Source organism: Notechis scutatus, chromosome 15, assembly GCF_049901735.1.
Source record: "Notechis scutatus isolate UNSWTSFEM ecotype Mainland chromosome 15, rNotScu1.2, whole genome shotgun sequence".
NCBI classification, from domain to species: domain Eukaryota; kingdom Metazoa; phylum Chordata; class Lepidosauria; order Squamata; family Elapidae; genus Notechis; species Notechis scutatus.
Window position 1 is genome coordinate 9469677 of NC_142023.1, and position 21399 is coordinate 9491075.

A 21399-nucleotide genomic window follows, 5' to 3' on the forward strand; every position below is an offset into this window, starting at 1 on the left:
TGCTTTCGAGGCTCTGAAAGATCAAGACAGGGAGGACAAGTTTGTTGAAGGAGCTACAAATGAGGAAGTCCACCCGTGTCCTTAAATCACTGTGAATACTGGAAATTACTCCAGGAATAGCTTTTGTGGGGAGTTAGGAGGGCTATTTTCATCTGGCACGGTCACTGCCAGTAAACTCCCACAAATATTGAGTTAACAAGTCATTGATTAAGGATTAAAGTTCAGAGAGGCGAGGGTGTGGAGCGAGACCGGTTTTTATTTGCTGGTCGCTGGTTCTCAACTCCTTTGTTGACTGGAAATCTCAACCCACTTTCAGCTGATTATCCGGAAGAGTTAAGAGCGTCCTGGCATCTCGGACTTGAGCACAGTCAAGGCAGGTTGAGTGCTTCAAAGAAACACTACGAAGGTGACCAGCAAGGATCTTCAGAAAGGGACTGTCTTGAGTTGAGGGCTGTAGGAAAAACCCAACTGTCTTGAGTTGAGGGCTGTAGGAGAAACCCAACTGTCTTGAGTTGAGGGCTGTAGGAGAAACCCAACTGCCTTGTGTTGGGGCTGTAGGAGAAACTCAAGTGCCTTGAGTTGGGGGCTGTAGGAGAAACCCAAGATTCCTAGAGTTTGATCTCAAGTCCTGAAGAAGACATGGCCCTCCTGTCCTCTGCCGATGGCTGCGGAAAAGAATGCAACATCTGCTATGAGTTCTATCAAGAGGTTTCCACCAGGCGGGTACCGAAGCTTCTCTGGTGTTCTCACACCGTCTGCCTCGCCTGTCTCAGGAAACTGGTTTGCCAAAGCAGAGTGGTCTCCTTCGTGGTCTGCCCTTTCTGCCGGATGGTGACCCTCGTGCCCCAAGGAGGCCTCCAGGCCTTGAGAAACAACGAAGCCCTCCTACGAGAGATAGGACCACCAGGAGCGGAGGCGTCCCAGGCCACCTCTGATGATGGTTTGGAAGAAGACAAAGATTCCACAAGAGTTTCCAACTGGTCCTTTGGCAATGTGGCCCTGTCTGTGGAGTATACCTATAGGCCCACTTCGCCCATCTTCACCGTCAGCAGCATCGTTCCGGTGTTTTCCACGGGGTTCCATGCAGGGATGTGGAGCGGGCTCCGTCAGCAGGAGATGCAAAACGCTGTGGTGGTAGAGATCCCTCCAAGGACATCCTCAGCTCCTGCGTCTGTGGAGAACCTGCGCATTTGCTTTGCGATGACTCTGATCCTTCTTGTGGTCTCCATCTTCTTCACGCTAGTCTTTTCTTGAGCAGGGAACGCTTGATGCACCACCGTGTCCCAAGAAGGGCTTCGGGCCTTGAGGGGCAATGAAAGTCTACAAGAAATAGGACCACCAAAAGGAGAGGCATCCTAGTCAGATCTCAGCCAGAAGAGAGAAGGTTCTATGGGCAAGGTGTAGCTGCTGCCACAAGGACCCACATCGTGCTCCTAGATTTACTTTCCTCTCTTGCTTGACCATTTAGAGGGAGACCTCAGGACTCCAGCAGTGATGAGGTCGCCTCTGTCAATCTATTGCTCTCTTTCTGGCTGCTGTTGTGACTTTGCACAATTATCTCCTTGGCAAGCAGAAATTCCTAATGGTGATGATCTACAATTCTTAGGAGCCCCAGCGAGGCATAACCAAGGGTGAAGGAAGATGTGGATTAGCATCAGCTAGCGGGCTCTGGTTTTTATAGGGTATACAATGGATGGGTGGGTGAGTGGGAGGGAGGGAGGGGAGGGAGGGGAGGGAGGATCAGTGGGTGGATGGATAAATGGATGGGTGAATTAGTAGATGGATGGATAGATGAATTGGGGGATGGATCAATAAATTGGGGGATGGATGGATAAATGGATGGGTGAATTAGTAGATGGATGGATCAATAAATTGATGGATGGATGGATAAATGGATGGGTAAATTGGTGGATGGATCAATAAATTGGGGGATGGATGGATAAATGGATGGGTGAATTAGTAGATGGATGGATCAATAAATTGATGGATGGGTGGATGGATAAATTGGTGGATGGATCAATAAATTGGGGGATGGATGGATAAATGGATGGGTGAATTAGTAGATGGATGGATCAATAAATTGATGGATGGATGGATGGATAAATGGATGGGTAAATTGATGGATGGATCAATAAATTGGTGGATGGATGGATGGATGAATTGGTGGATGGATCAATAAATCAGTGGATGATTTCCAAGGCTACTTTCATCCTGAGCCATCTCAACCATTGGGGACAATTAACTGACACATTTTGTGGCCTTTGACTAACAATTCTGTCATCATTTCTGCTATCACGTTATGTCATAGAAAACTTTTTGAAAGTTGCAATAAAAGATTCCTTTTTAAAAAAAAACTAAGAGATCTAGCTCTTTGAAGAACCTCCAATAACTAGAGGACTAGAACTCCCAGTTTCCCAGTTTCTAGGTAGCCTGGTGCCATCAATAGATGGTACTTAAGACCAGTAGCAAAGTTGTCCCTTTTGTGAGATAGAAAATCTACTAAAACTAAGAGGAATCGTAACAGAATTAAAACAAACCAACAAAAAAATGCACACACGTGTACCCCAGTTTTAAAACCCTCTGCCTACACACCCTCCAGCCCACCCCCTCCCCCAGGCTACCCCCGCCCCCCAATGAAGCTTTGGAAATTCAATACAAAAATTAAGTGTGACTACGGGGCGCAACCAGATCCGTCCTCTCTTAGAAGGAAGAGTCGGGATGAGTGGCAAGTTCATTTCCTTTAATTGCACTTTTATTCGTGGTTCCTCCCACCCCTTGCGCCCCCAAAAAAGAAAGACACAAAGTTGGCAATTGTGGTCCAACAGAAGGGCCAGGCGAGTTAGTGCCACGTTTTGCATCCCAAGAGGAAAATCCTGAACTGACGTTAGCAAAGCTGTAAAGACAGCGGATGATGCGAAAGAAGAAGAAAAAAAGATGGAGATTTCGGGGAAGGGAGGAGGGCAGAGAAATGGAGTCTTTTTTGGGAGGGCGGGGGGGAGGTTATCCCCAAAGACACACACACACCCCAATTGGTGTTTCCTCGTACGTGCTGCGTTGATCAGAAACCGTGAACCTTTTAAAGGAATTTCCCTCTTCCCTTCTTCTAAAACAGGAGCCTTCAAACTTGACAGCTTTTAAGACTTGTGGACTTCCAGCTCCCAGAATTCCTCCTCCAGTCCATGTTAGCTCGGGAATTCTGGGAGTTGAAGCCGACAAGTCTTAAAACTTGCCTTGTTGCTCCAAAACAAGACTCGGCTAGTGCTAGAATGAAGGCTCAGTTAACCTGGTTTGCCTTCCAACACAAACGCCCAACCCCTAAAGTAAAAAGGCTTATGGGGGATACCTTGCCCCCTTTTGGGGGGAAAACATTTAGGGTGCCTGTCATCCACAGATCTGACCTATTCAGCCTATTAGAATCGGAGCAGATGCTTCCGCTCCAGGTAGACCCTTCCCCTTAAATGCTGAATGGGCTTTTCGCTTGTTTGAGGGGGTGGAATCTTCTTCTCAAGTGACGACACCCGGCAGAGTTAGCAAGGATGAGTATCTCCTTTTGTGTGGGAATAGGACAAGGTCTCTCTCTCTCTCTCTCATTCCTCTCCCTCTCCCTCCCTCCCTCCCTCTTTCCTTTATCTCTCATTCCCCTTTTTCCTTTCTTTCATCTCTCATTCCTCTTTCCTTTCTCTTTCATCTCTCATTCCTCTCTCTCTCTCTTTCCTTTCTTTCATCTCTTTCCTTTCTCTTTCATCTCTCATTCCTCTCCTTTCTCTTTCATCTCATTCCTCTCTTTCCTTTCTTTTTCATCTCTCATTCCTCTTTCCTTTCTTTCATCTCATTCCTCTTTCCTTTCTTTCCTCTCTCATTCCTCTTTCCTTTCTCTTTCATCTCTCATTCCTCTCTTTCCGTTCTTTCATCTCTCATTTCTCTCTCTCTCTCATTCCTCTCTCTCTCTCTCTCTCTCCCTCTCTCTCTCTCTCAAAAGACGCTCCTTGCTAGCCATTTCAAACCTTCCCCCAGCTACCAATTGTTCTGCTTGATGTGCAGAGGGATTAGGAGGCAGGGAGTCCTCAAAAGCACCAGTGGGAAGATGTGGGGTGGGCAGAAAGAAGAGAAGAAGGGGGGAAAAAAACAACTCCTTGGGATTCTCGCATTTGCATCCCTGAAGGAACCCGGAGCTGCACGGAGTCCATTTCAGCCCTTCTTGTGTCCCTCCAGGAAGACTTTTTCTCGCTTGCAAAACATAAAGAGGCAGGATTTCAGAGCGGAATGCGGAAAAGTGGCCTTGCTTTGTGCTTCAGTGCAGGGAGAGAAACCGCTGGTATCCAAAGGCCCCCCAGGTGTGCGAGGGACAATCCCAGTTCTCAAGGCTCCATCACCCCCTCTGTGCAAAACGACCAGGCAAAAATACTTCTACTTCCAAACTTCCCTCCGTGGCTCATCCCAGCCAGTCCAGGTCATCGTCGTCTTCGTCATCAGCGAAGAGCGGGGTCGGGGGAGGACGCCCCTTAAAGCTCTGGAGGACCAAGGAAGACAAGGGCGAGGTTGGAACCACTTCCCAGAGGGGCCCACAACCCCACAAACCAGCGTACAGGCAATTCTTGGCTTCAAAAGCTATCATTTAGTGGCTTTTCCGAGTTACGACAGCGCTGGGGGAAAAAGTGAACTTATGACCGTTTTTTTCACATTGACGGCCACGGCAGCCTCTCCGTGGTCACGGGATCAAAATTTGGACGCTGTCATGCCCCTGTCGGAGTCTGAATCCGAGGAGGAAGACGAACAGCCGACAGGGAGTGGGAGTGTGGCTCCGTTGGCTGTGGAAGAAACTGGGGAAGGGCACAGTCCGGCTGGGCAGAGCAGGAGAGAGGGAGAACAAGGGGGAGAGTTCAGAGGAAGACCCAGGTCCACCCTCTCTTCATCCTAGGGCACGCAGGGAGGAAAGGAGAAGGAAGCAACGTGGGTTGGGTGGCTTATGGGGGAGGAAAGGGCCCTGATTCCCTTCATTAGCTGCAGCTGGGAACACTTGTATAAAAAAAGGATCAAGGAGCTTAGCCAGAGTTTCTTGGTCCTCTGCTTTCCTCGGCTGGCTTTCTCTAACATTTCCTTGAAAAAGAACCTGCCCGAACAAATTTTTTTCTATAAGATTAGCACAGTCTACATTCTGGGAAGAAACCATGATTGAGGCCCTCAAACCAACTAGGTGTCAAATCCTAACTTGCACCCCCAATAAGGTGTTTTTTTTTGAGGGAGGGGGTTGAATATACAGTCATGCAGCCCCGCCCCCCCAGGCCTCACCAGTTCTTCATCATCCTCTTCCTCTTCCAATGGACCTGCTGATGAAGGCAGCTTACAGTTGGTTGCTTTGAACAAATTGGCTTCATCCTCAGGAGTGCTGCCAAGAAATGAATGAACAAACAAACTTGACACCTACCCCCCAGAGCTGCATGCAATTGTGGCTGAAAAGTGCTGGCGTCCCAGTATCCCTTTTAGAAAATCCTTACAGAGGCTTATTTAGCTCGAAGAATGAAGCAAAGCCTCCAACTCTCTTCCCACAGAGAGAAACAAAAACCCTAACAAGGGATGGAGATGTTCTCGCTTTGAAGAGCCACCCAACGTTGTCTCCTTCGGCTCCCAGGTTGGAGATCTTGGGGTGCCTCCTACAGCCAACCCTCAACTGACTTGGGGTGATGTGAGAACTTAGCTGAAATAGAGAAGAGGCAGGAAGCTCCTCTTCGATTGGTACTGACCTGGAATCCTCTTTTGGAGGGGTGGATGCTGGTGGTGGCATCTCCCTAGCTTGGACTTTCTCCTCGGTTGCACCGGATGGAAGGCTCAAGGAGGTTGGATCCCGGTCAGGAACATCTGGGCAAGTGTCCTCTTCTCTTTCTGGCTCCAGTGTAGGCACAGCTTCCTCAACGGCTGGCTTCAAGGGAACAGGATCTGTGGCTGTGTCCTCTTCAGCACCACCAACCTCTAAAGCAGGAGGTTCCGTTGGTCCAGAAGACACAACCTCCTCCTTCTTCTCCACCTCTGGAGATTTGGGGACTGGATTGGAGGGTGCCGGGGTCAACTCAGCAGGGGTGCCCGGATGCTGGGCCTCCTGTTCCGGCTTGCTTTGGCTTCCTTCTGAGGAGAGTACAGAACTGTTGGGGTCTTCTTCTACGTGGTCTGAAGGTACAGGAGATGCCACTGCTGGCGTCTCATCAGGACTGGCTGGCTGATCTCGGGCGAGGACCACCGGGCTGCCTCTCTGCTGCGGTCCCTGCTCTTCGTGACTGCGCTCTTCAGACCTTTCCAGCAGCTGCAGAGTTATCGTCTGGCGACAGGGAGAAAGGAAGGGAAAAGGGGAGTTTCCACCTCGAGCGCCTCAATTACCCTGTTTCCCCCAAAAATACAACCTACCCTGAAAGTAAGTCCTAGCTTGATCTTTTTTAACATGTGCACCCAATAGAAGCGCTACCCCCCCCTCCCCAAAATAAGCCCTAATTAAGATCCCATCCACTCAAGAGTGGACGGGTAAAAATTAAGCTAGGGTAGGGAGGGGTGGGGTAAATAGTAGCTGCCCTACTATTTACCTTTGGACATTTGTAGCCAGGACTCGCACCCCGCGACACCTGCCTCACCAGCCCGTTTCTTCTGCAGCCCTGAAGGCCTCTGGAGCTGAGAACAAAGCTCTGGATCGATCCAAAGCTCCATTATTGGCCGCAGAGGCCTTCAGGAAAGCCTTGCCAGCCGCCGAAGAAATTCCTGAAGGCCTCTGACAGCGAAAAGGAGGCCAGGAGCGATGCACGCAAGTGAGGTTATTCAGTGGATGACATCCCCCGAAAATAAAACCTATATACTTCATATATTTATGAATGACAGGGTCTTATTTTCAGGGAAATAGAAAACTGCAGAATGAGACCTGCAGTAAGAGAAGAAGAACGAGCAGATCAGCTGAACGACTTGGACCTGAAAGCTACCTTGATAGTGCTCATGACCACACCGAGAACGATCCTTCCAGTGTAGGACTCCTCAAACTCAAATTGACCTCGGAGGGAGTGGAAGACTCCATTCATGATCTTTTTCACCTGGCAATGGAAAAAGGATTGAGACGTGTTATCCGAGAAAGCATCCCGCAAAGACCAACCAACCAAGGGAGTATTGTGGCCCGTCAGACTCAGACCATGAGGAGGTTGGGGAGGAACTTGGGCCAGTCCTGGAGTCTGGGGAAGGCTGTGATGGATGCTCTGGGTCGGAAGCAGAGATGGGGCCAGGGCCGCCCGACATTTCCCAGCTGCCTTTGAAGTTGGAGATAAGTGGGGAGGAGGAACGGCTGGAGCCTGTTCCAGATGTGCGTATGTGCAGAGCTGTCAGGAGGGGAGAACAACTAAGGAACAGGGGCCAACTCGGAAAGAAAGGCCCATGTGGACACTGAATGGCTACTCCCTGGGGAATAATTAGAAGCAAAAGGGGAGTGGTGGTTGCAGGAGGCAATAGTTCATATTTCTTTAGGAAGTTTTGCTTATCAGCTAAGTGCCATGTCCAGCGAGTGGTGTTGCACACACCCAGTCGGCCACACCCACCCAGGTCATTTTTTTGGTCTTTTTTAAAAAGATCCTATTTAATAAGATATTTCCCTGGAGGGATGGATGTACCTCTTCGCCTGAAGTTGTCGGTGAGGTCCTATGGATGCTCTTCGTCAGCTCTTGGATCCGGCCTTCGTAATGGGCGGTGAGATCTCCCAGTTGGGACTGCAAGGCTGCACACTGGCGTGGCATTTAGAGAAACGAGACATGTCGACACGACAGAGGCAGGATTCCCACCTCCAGACTCGCAGATTTTTTTTTAAAAAAACAAATTATTTTCATTTCCAAAGTTAAAATGCAAAAGGAAAAGAAGGAACAAACTCACAACCATCCAACGCGACTAATAATAAACCAAGCAACACAAATAACAAACTAAATAACACAAATAATACAACTAAAAAAAAAAAAAGAAGTATACAAAAGAAATATCAACTATATCATTCACACTGGCTTTTAACATTAAAAGGCCCATCCTGGTTGAATGCTGAAAAACACACCCCAAATATTTGATGCGTTCCATTCTGATTACATAACAACTACTTTTTCAAGAGGCAACTGGACCTCCTTGTTTTTCCTTGAAAACGTTTCACTTCTCATATCCAAGAAGCTTCTTCAGCTCTGATAGGATAGTTAGGGACAGAATTCCTTGCCTACCGCAGCTAACCTTGCAAACGGAATACACAAATACAAACCTAGTAGGGAATGACGGCCAGAAATTCTTTTTTTTTTTTTTTTTTTTTACTGTGACTGACATTCAACCCCTGAAAACTTTGACCGGTGATTCAAAGAGACAAGGTTAAGTTTAAGAATCACATTCCTGCGCTGACCTTTTTAAAATTGCCGCTCGTTGTAAAAAAAAAAAAAAAAATCCCAAGCGGTGACTTGACGCTTATAATTTCTGTGTTTGGGATAAAGGGTGAATCTCACCTTCCTTTTAACGGCCTCCAGTTCTTCTATTTGTTCCTGCGATTGGGTGGAGTTTTGGACCTCTGAGATCCTGCTGGCCTTGAGCTGAGAAATCTAGAAAGCAGAGACACAGGTTAACATTCGGACATGCGGAACCAGGTGGCTTCATTCGAAGCATCCAGGTGCGGCTTATAAAAGAGCCTTGTAATGTTTTACGGACCGGCTGTGTATTATGGGACAAGTTAAGCACCCGGCGGTCTATTTCACCGTCCTAGAAATAGAGGGGGCAGAGAGGGAGGAGGAGGAGGAGGAGTGGTGCAGTGGAGTGGCTCGGTGGCCCAGAGGTGGAACTCTTGCCTCACAATCCAGAGGCTGTGAGTTCAATCCCTGGTAAAGGCAGATATTTCTCTCTCTCTGGGCACACTGAGAATTATATCTGCTGAACAAAACTCTGCACAGGCGACAGGAAAGGCATCCGGCCAGTAAAACACACTGCTAGTTCTATTCAGTTGCCAGACTCCACCCCGCCAGGGATTATGGGGGTCATTAAATGAAGATAAGGAGGAGGGAAGGTGGCATATGCTGGCAATCTCTGACTTACGACCACAACTGGGACCCCCAAAAAAGGAGATATCACTTTTTTTCCAGTGCCACTGTAACTTCAAACAGTTGCTAAAAAGGCTGTAAGTTGAGGCCTACACATATTAGGGCTTTAGTAAAAAATAAAAAGTTGATTCCATAGACAAATTGGATTTATCTCAGGGCCTGCTCTGCTTTTTCTATCGCTTTGGATTTGGATCAGAAACCCAGCTATAAAGCATGTAGGGATAGAGAAATAGGGGCTAAATTTGGAGCAGGGAGGTAGATATTGAGCAAGGCAATAAGAAACAGACAGGTAGAGCCCTCCTGAGGAATGGGGTTTGAGGAAGTGGGGGGTGAAAAGAGAGACAGGCGGGGGCTACTGTTAGGCACTAAAAGTTTGTGTCTATACACAAGAATCTAATCAGCTCACAGTCAGCCCTAAACTGGATCTAGATAAAGAGAATTCAAGAGAGGTTGGACTTGGATCCTTTGTGGGAACGTCACGACTCCAGGATGATTCCTCTCTTGACTCCACCACCCGCTCTGCCTGTCCTTCCCTTACTGGTACCCACCTTCTCTTCCAGCTGGGAGATCATCTGCTGCTGGGCATCCCGTTGCTCACACACTTCCTGGAACTGGCGGGCATGTTGCTCCTTGGCTGAGCTCAGCAGGCGCTCGCACCTGGCTTCCCACTGGGACTCCAGCTCAGTCTGCAGAAGGGAAAGCTTCCCCAGGACAGTAGACAGGATTGACTTCCGGTCTTACACACTGGTATCCCTGCCCTTCCTGCTCCCGACACTCCATTAAAGGCCGTTGCAGTGACTTGGTTCCTTGCAAGATGGCGCCTCCACAAAGGAGGCTGAGCGGTTAGGGGACTTTCCCAGCGCTATGGACGAGGTTTGGAGGGAAGGCCTATTTAGCCGCAGAGGTTTTAGAAAATTAACAAAAACCGGAAGCCCAGATAAGCAGGGATTGACACCCGACAAATAACAAGCTGAAAGCAAGATCCTAGTCAAGGAACTAATAAGGAGTCCATCAAGAAGAAAACAACACCCTCGTCAAGGAAGCAACCCACACCACCATTAGCACTGGAAGAGCAAACTACTCTGTATAAACAGGGAACAGACACTGCACTTCCTCGTACTGATGGCACTACCTAGTTGGGTCATGAAGCGTCTGCAAGCAGCCAACCAAGTTCAGGGGGCAAATTCACTCCTGCTTCTCACCTGCTCTGAAGCAACGTTGTTGGTCGATGCCCGTGACTTTTTCAGAAGCAGACGGAGCTGGTCCATCTCTTCCTGGTAAGACTTGCGAATCTCATCCGCCTCTTCTTCGGCCTGTTTCCTCTCAAGGAGAGATTTCTTCTTTCTTTCAGAAAGGCTCTGAAGGAGAGGAAGAAGGCAGAGCCGCTGAAAGCAGCCATGGGTGGAGGGGAAGAGACCGAGCAAAGTGGGAGGGCAAGGGGAGGAACTCCTCCTTCAAATTCTCCACCGGCAAACACGGATCCCTACTGACTGGGAAGGTGTACCATTACTAAATTTGCAGATGATACAATCGGGGTGGGACTCAGGGAGGGATGAGTCTGCCTACCACGATGAAGTGGACCACTTGCTTTCGTGGTGTGGAGACAATAACTTGGTCCTCAACACCAATAAGACCAAGGAGCTTATAGTGGAACAGATCAGACCTCCGGCCCTTGCTTATCAATGGAGACCGAGTGGAGCAAGTGGCCGGTTTTAAGTTTCTGGGTGTTACCTTAAAAGAGGACCTGACCTGGGAGGCCCACATTGCAGCCCTGGTCAGAAGGGCCCAGCAGAGATTAGACTACCTGAAGCTTCTCAGGAAACAACTGAATGAAAAACTGCTGGTGACCTTCTACCGCTGCATCACAGAGAGTATCTTAACTTACTGCACCTCTGTATGGTTTGCCAAATTGCACAGGGGCAGATGGGACAGCATTCCAGAGGGTTAATGTCATTGCCCAGAAGATCATTGGTTGCTTTCTCCCCTCTTTGGAAGAGTTTTATAGCTCCCGCTGCCTTAAGAAAGTTCAAAACATCCTTAAAGATCCATCTCATCCTGGGCTCCCTTTTTTTTTTTTGTTGAATTATTACCATCTGGCAGCCGGTATAGGATAATAAAAACAAGGACAAATAGGATGAAAAACAGCTTCTATCCCAGGGCAGGAGCTCTACTGAATTCTGCTGTATAGTGCAATGTTAATGCAATATCAGGGGTTCTCAATTCAATTGCACAGAATGCGAAGGATGTCTGTTTGTGTTTATTTTCGTGGTCATGACATGCACTGAAGATGGTGTTTGATTTTTGTTGTACGAGGTGCAATGACCATAAAGTAAACTAAACGGGCCCAATCTAGAATGCCAACGAGATCTCTAAGATCTTTCAGAGGTCCTCACTTTCTCCAGGTTCTCTTTCTCCACCCGGAGGTCAGCCAACTCTTCCTCCAGGGCAGCCAGCTTCCCATCCAGCTGCTTGCGGCTCTGCTTCTCCACCTGGAATTTATTCTTGGCCTTTTCAGACGACTCCTGGAGTTCTGCAAGAGTTGAGGGGAGAGGAACAAAGCACAGAGGTGGAAGCACACACAGCTTTGAGGCACCCCTCATGAGGTCTAAAGCAGTGATCCCCAACCTTTTCGACGCCGCGGCCCGGTACGGCAACAGCTGGGCGCCGCCATCTTTTTGATGAAAAAGTGCTTCCGGTGACCTCACCGAAGCACGTTTCATCAAAAAGATGGCGGCTAGCGCTCGTGAGCTTTTCCGGGTAGAAATGGCTTTCTACCGGAAAAGCTCATCGAGGCAGCGCCCCATCTTTTTTGATGAAAACGTGCTTCCGGTGAGCTTTCACCCGGAAAAGCTCACAGGAAGCACTTTTTCATGAAAAAGATGGCGGCGCCAGCAGCCGCCCGGTAGGAGTTGTTCTGCGGACGGCACGGTCCGCGGACCGGTGGTTGGGGGCCCCTGGTCTAAAGGGTGTTTTGGGCTGCAAGGGAGAAAGGCTGGGTTGATCTAAAGCAGGGTCTCAACCTTGGCAACTTTAAGCCTGGAGGACTTCAACTCCCAGAATTCCCAGCCAGCAAAGCTGGCTGGGGAATTCTGGGAGTTGAAGTCCTCCAGGCTTAAAGTTGCCAAGGCTGGAGACCCCTGATCTAAAGGTTGGGTTGATTCTATCTTCTGCAGAAGGTGGAGGGCACTGAAGCACCCACCCCAGGAGGCCTTCACCAGTCTGGGAAAGGTACTCTACTGTGCTGTGGAGACGTCTCTTCTTCCACTTCGGCGTCTTCCTCACCTTCCCTTACCTGCCAGCTGGGCCTGCAACTGGTTAAGCTGGGCAGCGTGCCTCTCGGCTTCCTTCAAGGCAGCATTCAGTTGGGAGCGAAGGTCCATCTCCTTCTTCTGGTGGCTGGTCAGCTCCAGTTGAAGCCGGGAGATCTGAGCTGTAGCCGCTGCCAGTTCCTCGGCAACCTTGACCTGCGACGTGAAAAGAGGATCCGTAAGGAGAAAAGCAGAGGGAGAAGTCGTGGAAGGGTTTTCTCCAAAAGAAGAAGAAGAAGAAGAAGAAAAAAATAGGATATTCGGACAGAAAAGGTGAGCGGTAAAACACAGTTTGAAGAGAGGGAAACTGGCTTTTTCCTGCTCAAAGTTGAAAAGGGGAACTTCTGGGGCAGGGGAAATTCCAGGTTACCGAGAGAATAGAACCTCACCTGGTCCCACCACCCCTGATCCAGTGGCATCAGGTACTAGAGGAAAAAAAGAAGCAGTGACAGGAGAAGGAAAATTAACTCCACCAGAATCGAAAGCCAGAGAGGAGACGACAGAAAGATGGTTAGCCAAAATAAAAACATCCTGGCACTCTTGAAAAAAACATGGCTGTTCACATACAATCAGCCTCTTCCCAATCTGATGCTCTTCAGTGCCCGAAACTACATGCTGGCTGGGGGAGCCACAAAACACTGAAAACCATTCTGGGGATCGCAAGAGATGTCCCGAGGAGCTGTTCCATCCTTCCAAACAGTCCTCCTGGGCCTGCAACTGAGGAGCCCAGCTTATTACTTTCATTTCACTTTCATTTACTTATTAAACTTTATCTGCCACCCACCTCGCTGTCCCCCCGACCCTTGGCTGGCTTACAATCAGTTCTTCAAAACCATTTTGCTTCTCGGGCCTACGAGCTTTCCATGTCGTCGTTCTACAACCACTTCTAATTCATTCTGCCCAGTTTCCAAATTAGGGCAAAATGAGCTCAAAGTTAGTGACTTTTTTTTGTTTTGTTTTTAAAGAGAGAGATAGGAAGGAGCAGGATGTGTCTTGTCATCTCCTCTGCTTTCCAATTTTTCCCCCGTGTGGGATTCCGATGATGGTAAGCACCGCACCAAGAAGGGGAATTAAGGTTAAATGCTGAGTAGAAGCCCAGGATTTTTTTGGGGGGGTTGCTCTCTAAGTTATCTTGGCTTCCTTTCCTCTTGGTGGTCTTACCTTTTCTTGCTCGGCGTGTAACACTCTGGCTTGAGAATGTTCGGTGTTCATTTGCAGAGAATTGTTCCTTTGCTCCATCAGCAGATTGCTTTGCTCGACGTATCTGGGAGAAAGAGAACAAGAAATGCAGAATAGGGTCTTGTGGGACAGAGCAGTTTTCCTGTGAAGTCCAATCTATAATAATAACCAGTTCGGTCTAGGGGTAGAACAGGCTCTCAAAACTCTTCTCCTACACCCTAAACAAGAGAATCACATCAATGGAATCCTTGAAGGGTCTATTTCTTGATCTGGCTTATCTCAAAAGAACAGACATCAAAAGTCTTTCCCAGGTTCTTTCTGTCTCTTCTTATACTCGACAAAATTGAGGGCAGATTGCTTCGAGTTTCTTTCTCACGCTCTAATCTCTGGACCGTGCAATTCTTCTCCAAACTCTTCCTCAACAGCTTCTTCCTTCCTTGACCCCTTGCGTATTTTTCCCCAAGGTCCTGTGAACCTAAACCTCACCGCTGTCCTGCACAGGGGATTGTGCAGTTGGTTCTCCAAGGGTCAACAGCGGCCGTGTTTTAACAGGACGAGCTGCTAGAACCATCAATCAAAGGCAGCCTTCACCAAAGAGGCATGGAGACACGGAGGGAAATGCCTCTCATCACTTGGGAGAGTCCTCACCTCTGATTTCGCTGAATCAGTCCACTGATCTTCTCGTTCTGTTCCTCAATGCGACTGCTCTTCTCAAAAACCTCTTGCTTCAGCCTCTCGTTTTCCTGCAGAGAGAACACCCCCAAAAAAGAAGGGGGGGGATTCCAAAGTGGCTGCTTGGACAGCCCAGCAGCTTTGCTGGCTGAGAATCTGGAAGAAGCCACAAGTCCCCAAGGGAGACCTGGGTTAAGGGTTCCTGTGATAGGATCTCCAGGTGGCTCTGTAAGACAAGTCCCATCACCTCAGCCAAAGAGGGGGGAAGCTGTATCTAATAACGAGAGATTCTCAGATGGACACCACTGCACGTGCCATTGGAGATGTCTTCCCCTTAAGTAGGACGTAGGCTTCGCTCTCTACTTCAGTGAAGGGACAGGTGTTCTAGGATCAACTAAGGTTGGGCAAAATGTGTCTTTCCTGGAATGGATCGTTCCAATCACCTTAAATGGAAGAAGATTGGCTGTCGACAGAGATTCTCAGTCATCCATCCAGGTCATGGTTGACCCCAAGGTGTTTTTTTCAAGTGGCAACTGGACCTTCTGGTTTTCCTTCGAAGACGTTTTGCTTCTCATCCAAGAAGATGCTTCAGCTCTGACTCCCATTCCCCACCACCCATAGTCAGAGCCGAAGAAGCGTCATGGATGGAGAAGCAAAACGACTTCGAAGAAAGTCCAGCTGCCTCTTGAAAAAAAGAACTTTGGAGACAAGAAGTTTGGGTTGTTGCTGTTTTGGCAATGAAGAACAAACAATCTACGATGGAGGTCAACTTGCATGTACACACACACACATATTTAAACGTATCCTGGAGAAACTTAAGATCCATACCTCACTCTAAAGAGAGACAGAGTGAGGTGTTGATCTTAAGTTTCTCCAGGATACTTTTGAACATTTCTTCACTTTACCTGGATTATACGCTGGATGTTGGCCATAATCATGGTTGTCTCCATTGTAACAGAGGAAATACCTGATAACAAGCTTTGGGTAGAATTCTGTTTCTGCAGCTCCTCCATCTGTGAGATAAAGAGAAGGTCTTGGATCACACCTTGGCTAAGGTATCTCATTCAATCCCCGGTCGCTATGAGGCATTCAAGGGAGCCTCTGTGGTTTAAGCCATGATGGGATTCAGCCCATGATGTTATAGTTGAATGTAATCCATGATCCCAGCCACTCACCCACGCAGAACTCATTCCAAAAGAGGTGTGAGGAGGAGGAGCAAGTTAAGCGTTGATCAGAAAAAGATATAGCCAATTCCAATAGAAGACACTATTGGTAGCAGCTTAGCATTGAACCGTCGGAATCCTAAGTGCAATATCTCATGATGTTGCCTAGTTGGGTAATGAAAGGTTGGCAAGCAAGCCACCAAGCTCAGACAGCACCAAGGACCCCACAATTCAACTTGAGATAGCCAAGTTGCCTACTAGCTAGGGGGTTTGTGAGTTTCCAGAACATCTGGCCAGCTGAATTGGGAAGAAAGTTCTAAGGCTGATCAGCATGATTTGTAGACAAGCAAATCCTTTTACGCAAGCTTTCACCTCATCCCTTTGATGTTACCTTAGCAGCTAGCTGGTCTATTTTGTCAGCCACTTTGCCCACAGAAAGGCGGATTTCGGTGTTCTGTTGCCTCGCTTCCGTCATTAAGAAAGAACCAATATCACCGGCTGCTTTGGAAGGGAAACGGTAAACACAATTTTCGGAGAGCAATCGAAAGTATCAGGAACAGAGTAGTTAAACAGAAAGAGAATCCATCAATAAAAATGTTGGCAATTGCAGAACAAAAATGAGATATTAGGGTCTATGGATTGGGCTTCTTCTAAAGCTGTTTCTTTCCAACTTGAATGACCGGTAAATATGGAACTTGCATAAGGAAACAGGAAGAGAGGAAGTTTTCCAGAACCTAAAGTCTATGGGCCCTCATTCCTGCCAACATCTGGGGGGGTCTTAATTAGGGCTTATTTTTTTTGGGGGGTAGGGCTTATGTTGGGTGCAAATCAAGCTAGGATTTACTTTCAGGGTAGGTCATATTTTTGGGGAAACTCGGTAGAAACCGCTCATCTCTCTCTTGGGGCAAAGCTGTTCAGCCTAATCCTGGTTTAGCATGCTATGTGCAGCCACAGAGAGAGCTGTAAGCCCCGGCCTACCTTGGAAAGGAGCAGGAAAGATAGGCCCCATAGGTTGAAGCTGGGAAGCTGCCGCAGGGCCTTGTGGGTAGGCGTAGTTCATCCCTGTGTACGCCTAAAAGGGTGAAGTAAGACAGAAATATCTTTTTAAGCCCTAAAGCTTTCAATTCCAGGCTGGAAACCTTTAGCTCAAGGAAGAAGGATTTTAAGAGCTTTGAGGATCGCTACGGGAAGTTCTTGAGTTACGGCTGGTGGCTTAGCGACTGTTCAAAGCTACTTACCACCTGGTTCCAGAGTTCCAACAGCTACACACCCCAATATGGTCACGGGTGCTTGGCAAGATTTTCACCCTTTTTCTCCTGCTTTTTCAGAAAGAAAAGGGAGGGAGGGGTCCCAGGTCCAGGCAGAAAGAGCCATTCTCTATCTGTTCAAGATTTAGCTGCTGCCACAGCAAAGAAGGCTAAATGTATAGAGACGGCCAGACCTCTTTTCGAAAAAGAAGACCCATCAACACCCCCATACCTGAAGACTCTGAGAAGACCCAGGAAGAGCTGGGTGAGGATGCAAGGCTGTAGGCATCACAGCAGCCGAGGACACCTGGAGTCCAGGAGCAGATACCTGGGGCCCTGGGAAAAGAAAACGGGAGATTGTGTATAGTCATGCAATGGAGAAAGGCAGAGTCAATGCAAGAGCTAGAAAAGCATAGGTCTGCAGAAACCAGAAGAAACTAGAAATAATTCCTCTGAAGCTGATTTCTGGGTCGGTTCCAGAACCCAAGTCTGATCTTGGTGGCAATCCAGAACATAAACCAATGCAGAAACCAAAAGAAACTAGAAACGATTTTTCTGAAGGTGATTTCTGGATCAGTTCCAAAACCCAAGTCTGATTTTGGTGGCAATCCAGAACATAAACCAAAAGAAACTAGAAACAATTCTTCTTCGTGTGATTTCTGGATCAGTTCTAGAACCCAAGTCTGATCTTGGTGCATCCAAAACATAAGCCAATGCAGAAATCAGGAAAAAACCCTAGAAATAATTATTCTTAAGGTGGTTTTGTGGTGGGTTCTTGAACTCAAGATACCCAGGAACAGTAGCCAACTGCAGTGCCAAGCAATTCTAAAGAATGCCCAGACAAGGGGAAGAACTTTTACACTCTTCAACCAAGTTTCTAGTCCCTCTGGCCCCACTGGAATTATGAGGAGCCTGTGGACAACACGCTAACATAATGTCAAAGCCACAGGGGGGTCCAGGGGAAGGCATTTATTTTCCCACACACACATACTATTTTACACTTAAGAAACGTAGGTTGAAAATGAAATGCAGACTGAGAGTAAATGGATTTACGTGCCTTGGGCTGTTATCTGAGGAAGAGCGGCTGGGGAGGATGGTTTCAGAGGAGAAGATGTGACGGGATGAGCAGCTTCTCGCAAAGTGTTGGGGTCCTGAAATACACACCCACAGGGGGAGGGCTTTGCATTAAGTTTTTCCTTGTCATCCTAAACCACTTTTCTCCTTTTAACGCGCCACTCGGAAGGCAGCACAAAATAACCGGTGCAAAATTGGACAGGGTCATGTAAGTTTTAACAGATTAACAGGGTTGGAAGGGACCTTGTAGGTTATCTAGTCCAACCCCCTGCCCAAGTAGGAGACCCAACACCATTTCTGACAGATGGCAGTCGAGCCTCTTCTTGAAAGCCTCCAGGGATGAAGCTCTCACAACTTCTGAAGGCAACTTCTGTTCCATGGGTTGATTGTTCTCACTGTCAGAAAGTTTCTCCTTATTTCTAGGTTGAATCTCTCCATCCATTATTCCTTGACTTATGACCCTTAACTGCAGGCTCAAATACGGCCGCAAATTGAGAACCATCTGTCTCTTTTCATGCCTCCCCTAATTGTTTCTCTCATCCATCCATCCTTCCTTCCATCCATCCATCCAGTCAGTCACTCAATCCTCAACCAATCAATCAATTTATATAGCTACCCATCTGACTCTAGGCAGCTTACGATCAAATGGTAAATTCCATAGTATAACAAAATACGGCTGACCTCAACAATTTAAGGCAAGGGTCTTCCAACTTGGGAAGTTTTAAGACTTGTGGACTTTCAACTCCCAGAACTCCTGAGCTAACATGACTGGAGGAGGAGGAATTCTGGGAGTTGGAAGCCCACAAGTCTTTAAAGCTGTCGAGTTTGAAGGCCCCCTGGTCTAAGGAAAGAATTGGGGAAGAAGAATCCATTGAATGGCTTCCCAGTTTTGGAGCAACGTTGATCTTTGGGAGCAGTATTGGGATTCCCCCCCCCCCTCCCCTCCCAATTCCGAAGGCCCACCCAGCCACCCACCTCGATCTCCGAATCACTTGAGTCCAGCTGGGCCGGAGCCGAACCGGAAAGGAAAGGCAGCATAGGCTGGCCCATCTTCGCCATTCGTGAAATCAGCTTCGCTTTTGCCATGTCGGGGTTCTTGACACGGGACAGAGAGAAAGAGAGAGAGAAACAACACACAAAACAAAGGAAACGTTGAGAGAAAATATCCCAATTTCCTGAGCTCAGCCTGTAAAAACCAGTCCCGTCTTTCAACAAGCAGCATTGAGCCCCTCGGTTCGTTCAAAATGGATTCCTTCCAGGGACTCAGAATGAGTTCACACTGACAGAAAGCGGAAGTCAGAACATATTCAATTTAAGGGGAAGAGAGTTTAGATCAGAGGTGGCATTCAGCTGGTTTGGACCGGTTCTGGCGTACCGGTAGCGAAAATGTTGACTGGTTCAGAGAACCGGCAAATACACCTCTGGCTGGGCCCTGCCCTAGACTTCCTTGTTTTTTTTACCTCAGCTAATTCACTTAGCAGAGCGGATTACCACGCCTCACCTGAGCTTAAAAACTCTCCAGGCAGTTCACCTGTCAACTCATAAAACATTCCTATGTCTGTTTCAGTAGTTGCCATAAAAAAAGGGGGGAGAGGAGGAAGGAAATCTACAAGAGCAGTGCAGCAAAACGAAAGTACATTCCAACTCTTGATCTTTAAAAGGTTGTAATTAAAATACCAGAGCTTTTGCCTGCGGATATATTTAATTGGAGAATGTGATTGATGACACACCCAGCGGGGAGAGGGGAAACAAGCTCACAGGGTGATGTAGGCCAGAGTTGGCTTCATCGAGGGCAGTGCCAGAATGTCGCCTCTAATGAATCCTTGGAAGTTTTTTGAAGTTTGGCTCAAGGATCGTGATTTAATTAGGGCGATTGCTGGAATCCTTACATCACCAGGTTGACAGAGCTCTGTGTCTGTGCTGCGCGCATGTGCAGCTCAGCTGACCGGCGCTATCGGCGCACCTCAGCTGAGCTTAAAAACACTCCAGGCAACTATCCAGCCTTGACATGCACGCGCACATAGAACCGGTAGGGAAAATTTTTTGGAAACCCTCCACTGGTTTAGATCAAACCCTGAAATTAAAAAAAAAAAATGGAGAAAGCAAGCCGAGCTGGGTGAACCGAAGACTTACCGCGAGTTGTTCACTGAGTGAGTTGGATTTGGCCCGCACAGCTGGCTCCCTGCAGCATAAAAGGAACAATCTTAGAACCACTGAGGTGGGTAGAAGGTCTCTTTTCAGAATTTAAAAGCCTGTAGCATGGTTTTCTCAACCTCAGTTACTTTCAGGTAGGTGGACTTCAACCCCCAGAATTCCCCAGTCAGGATAGCGGAGTTAAAAGTCCACCTGTCTTTAACGCTGCCAAGGTGGAGAAGCACTGCCCTGCAGCCTCTGAATTAAATGCGAACAGCGACTGGCCTTCCTCGTTCTTTCTCAAACGGTAGACGCTGCCCAACAAAGACATCAACGTGCAGGAGAGGACTGAAAAATTAAAATCAAACTGATAACTCACCCAGGCTTTGGGGGTAGCGTGCCAGGAGGCAACCCTGCAGGGTCGGCGCTGAGGTGTTCGGTGTTTGGTCCTGGAGAGGGCGCAAGAGAGTCCCTGGGGGGCCCATGTTGCTCATTTGAAGCAGCCTCCTTGGCCAATCTGACCTAAGAAAGATGGGGGCATGGGACAGCGTAACAGAGTTGGAAGGGACCTCGGAGGTCTTCTAGTCCAACCCCCTACCTAGGCAAGAAACCCTACACCACTTCAAACAAATGGTTATCCAACATCTTCTTTAAAACTTCTTTACAACTTCTAGAGGCAAGCTGTTCCACTGATTAATTGTTTTCACTGTCAGGAAATTCCGTCTTAGTTCTTGGTTGCTTCTCTTTGATTCATTTTCACCCATTGCTTCTTCTCCTGCCTTCTTGGTGCTTTGGAGAATAGCTTGACTCCCTCTTCTTTGGGGCAGCCCCTCAGATATTGTAAGACTGCTATCAATCTCACCCTTAGTCCTTCTTTTTCACTAGACTGGACATACCTAATTCCTGCAACCGTGTTTTTTTTTTCACATGTCTTAGCCTCCAGCCCCCTAAAATCATCTTTGTTGCTCTTTTCTGCACCCTTTTCTAGACAGACAGAGCACAGAGGCCACAGCTGGCACCCCCAAACAAAACAGAGCGGCTTACCCTCTTGACTTCTACCTCGAAGGCCAGCGTGGAGTCTGGAGGTACCCGATTCGCCACTCCCTGAGACCCATAAGCCAGGGCTGGAGGGATAACCAGGAAACGCTTGCTTCCTTTCTTCAAACCGAGCATCCCTTCTTCCCAGCCCTTTGGGGGGGGGGAAAAACAACAACAGAAAGTCATGTAATGAACAGCTGAGATTCAACTCACTCTCTTAAGGCTGAGAGAGAAAAAAAGAGTTTTAAATTACATGGAAGGGGTTCCTCCTCCCCTTCTTCAAAGTCATTTCCCTAAAGGGGACTCTATCGTAGGCTCAGCCTAGGAGAGATTTTTTTTTTTTTCAACCTGTATTATCTAGTTTGGGTTGGGGTGTTTTTAGTTCAATGCAGCCAGTTGAGTTTTGTCTCTGGATCCAGAATTATTATTATTTGTCAGCTAAAGTTTCCCAAGTCTGAAAAAGTTTGAAAACTCCCGAATTAGGTTATGGAGTGAATGGCGACTTAACAGC

General features: G+C 47.9%; 2 protein-coding genes across 3 annotated transcripts in view; one reads left to right on the plus strand and one right to left on the minus strand.

Annotated features, from left to right (window-relative positions):
* Window positions 1-506: 506 nt before the first annotated feature.
* On the plus strand, window positions 507-1330 carry LOC113424850 (uncharacterized). The gene has a single exon (XM_026686737.2). The coding sequence runs from the start codon at window positions 640-642 to the stop codon at window positions 1252-1254; it is 615 nt and encodes a 204-aa protein (XP_026542522.1). The 5' UTR covers window positions 507-639; the 3' UTR covers window positions 1255-1330.
* Window positions 1331-2986: 1656 nt separating this feature from the next.
* FKBP15 (FKBP prolyl isomerase family member 15) overlaps window positions 2987-21399 on the minus strand; it is a 29190-nt gene continuing 10777 nt past the window's right edge. Inside the window, exons 9-29 of one of the 2 annotated variants that reach the window (XM_087944108.1) lie at window positions 20895-21038; window positions 20230-20372; window positions 19851-19899; window positions 18693-18812; window positions 17701-17794; window positions 16876-16979; window positions 16375-16468; window positions 15788-15894; window positions 15139-15246; window positions 14210-14304; window positions 13544-13646; window positions 12367-12538; window positions 11468-11604; window positions 10277-10432; window positions 9623-9775; window positions 8490-8582; window positions 7632-7742; window positions 6957-7064; window positions 5742-6310; window positions 5290-5386; window positions 2987-4510 (exon numbers count right to left, since the gene is read on the minus strand). In XM_087944108.1, coding sequence (XP_087800234.1) covers window positions 4433-4510; window positions 5290-5386; window positions 5742-6310; window positions 6957-7064; window positions 7632-7742; window positions 8490-8582; window positions 9623-9775; window positions 10277-10432; window positions 11468-11604; window positions 12367-12538; window positions 13544-13646; window positions 14210-14304; window positions 15139-15246; window positions 15788-15894; window positions 16375-16468; window positions 16876-16979; window positions 17701-17794; window positions 18693-18812; window positions 19851-19899; window positions 20230-20372; window positions 20895-21038 — 2835 coding nt within the window. In that variant the 3' untranslated portion in view covers window positions 2987-4432. Of the gene's footprint in view, window positions 4511-5289; window positions 5387-5741; window positions 6311-6956; window positions 7065-7631; window positions 7743-8489; window positions 8583-9622; window positions 9776-10276; window positions 10433-11467; window positions 11605-12366; window positions 12539-13543; window positions 13647-14209; window positions 14305-15138; window positions 15247-15787; window positions 15898-16374; window positions 16469-16875; window positions 16980-17700; window positions 17795-18692; window positions 18813-19850; window positions 19900-20229; window positions 20373-20894; window positions 21039-21399 lie in introns of both variants that reach the window. The other variant, XM_087944107.1, reaches the window with a different exon arrangement.

Excerpts from the sequence above, each read along its gene's own strand:
- LOC113424850 (XM_026686737.2), top strand. The coding sequence starts at position 640 with ATGGCCCTCCTGTCCTCTGCCGATGGCTGCGGAAAAGAATGCAACATC.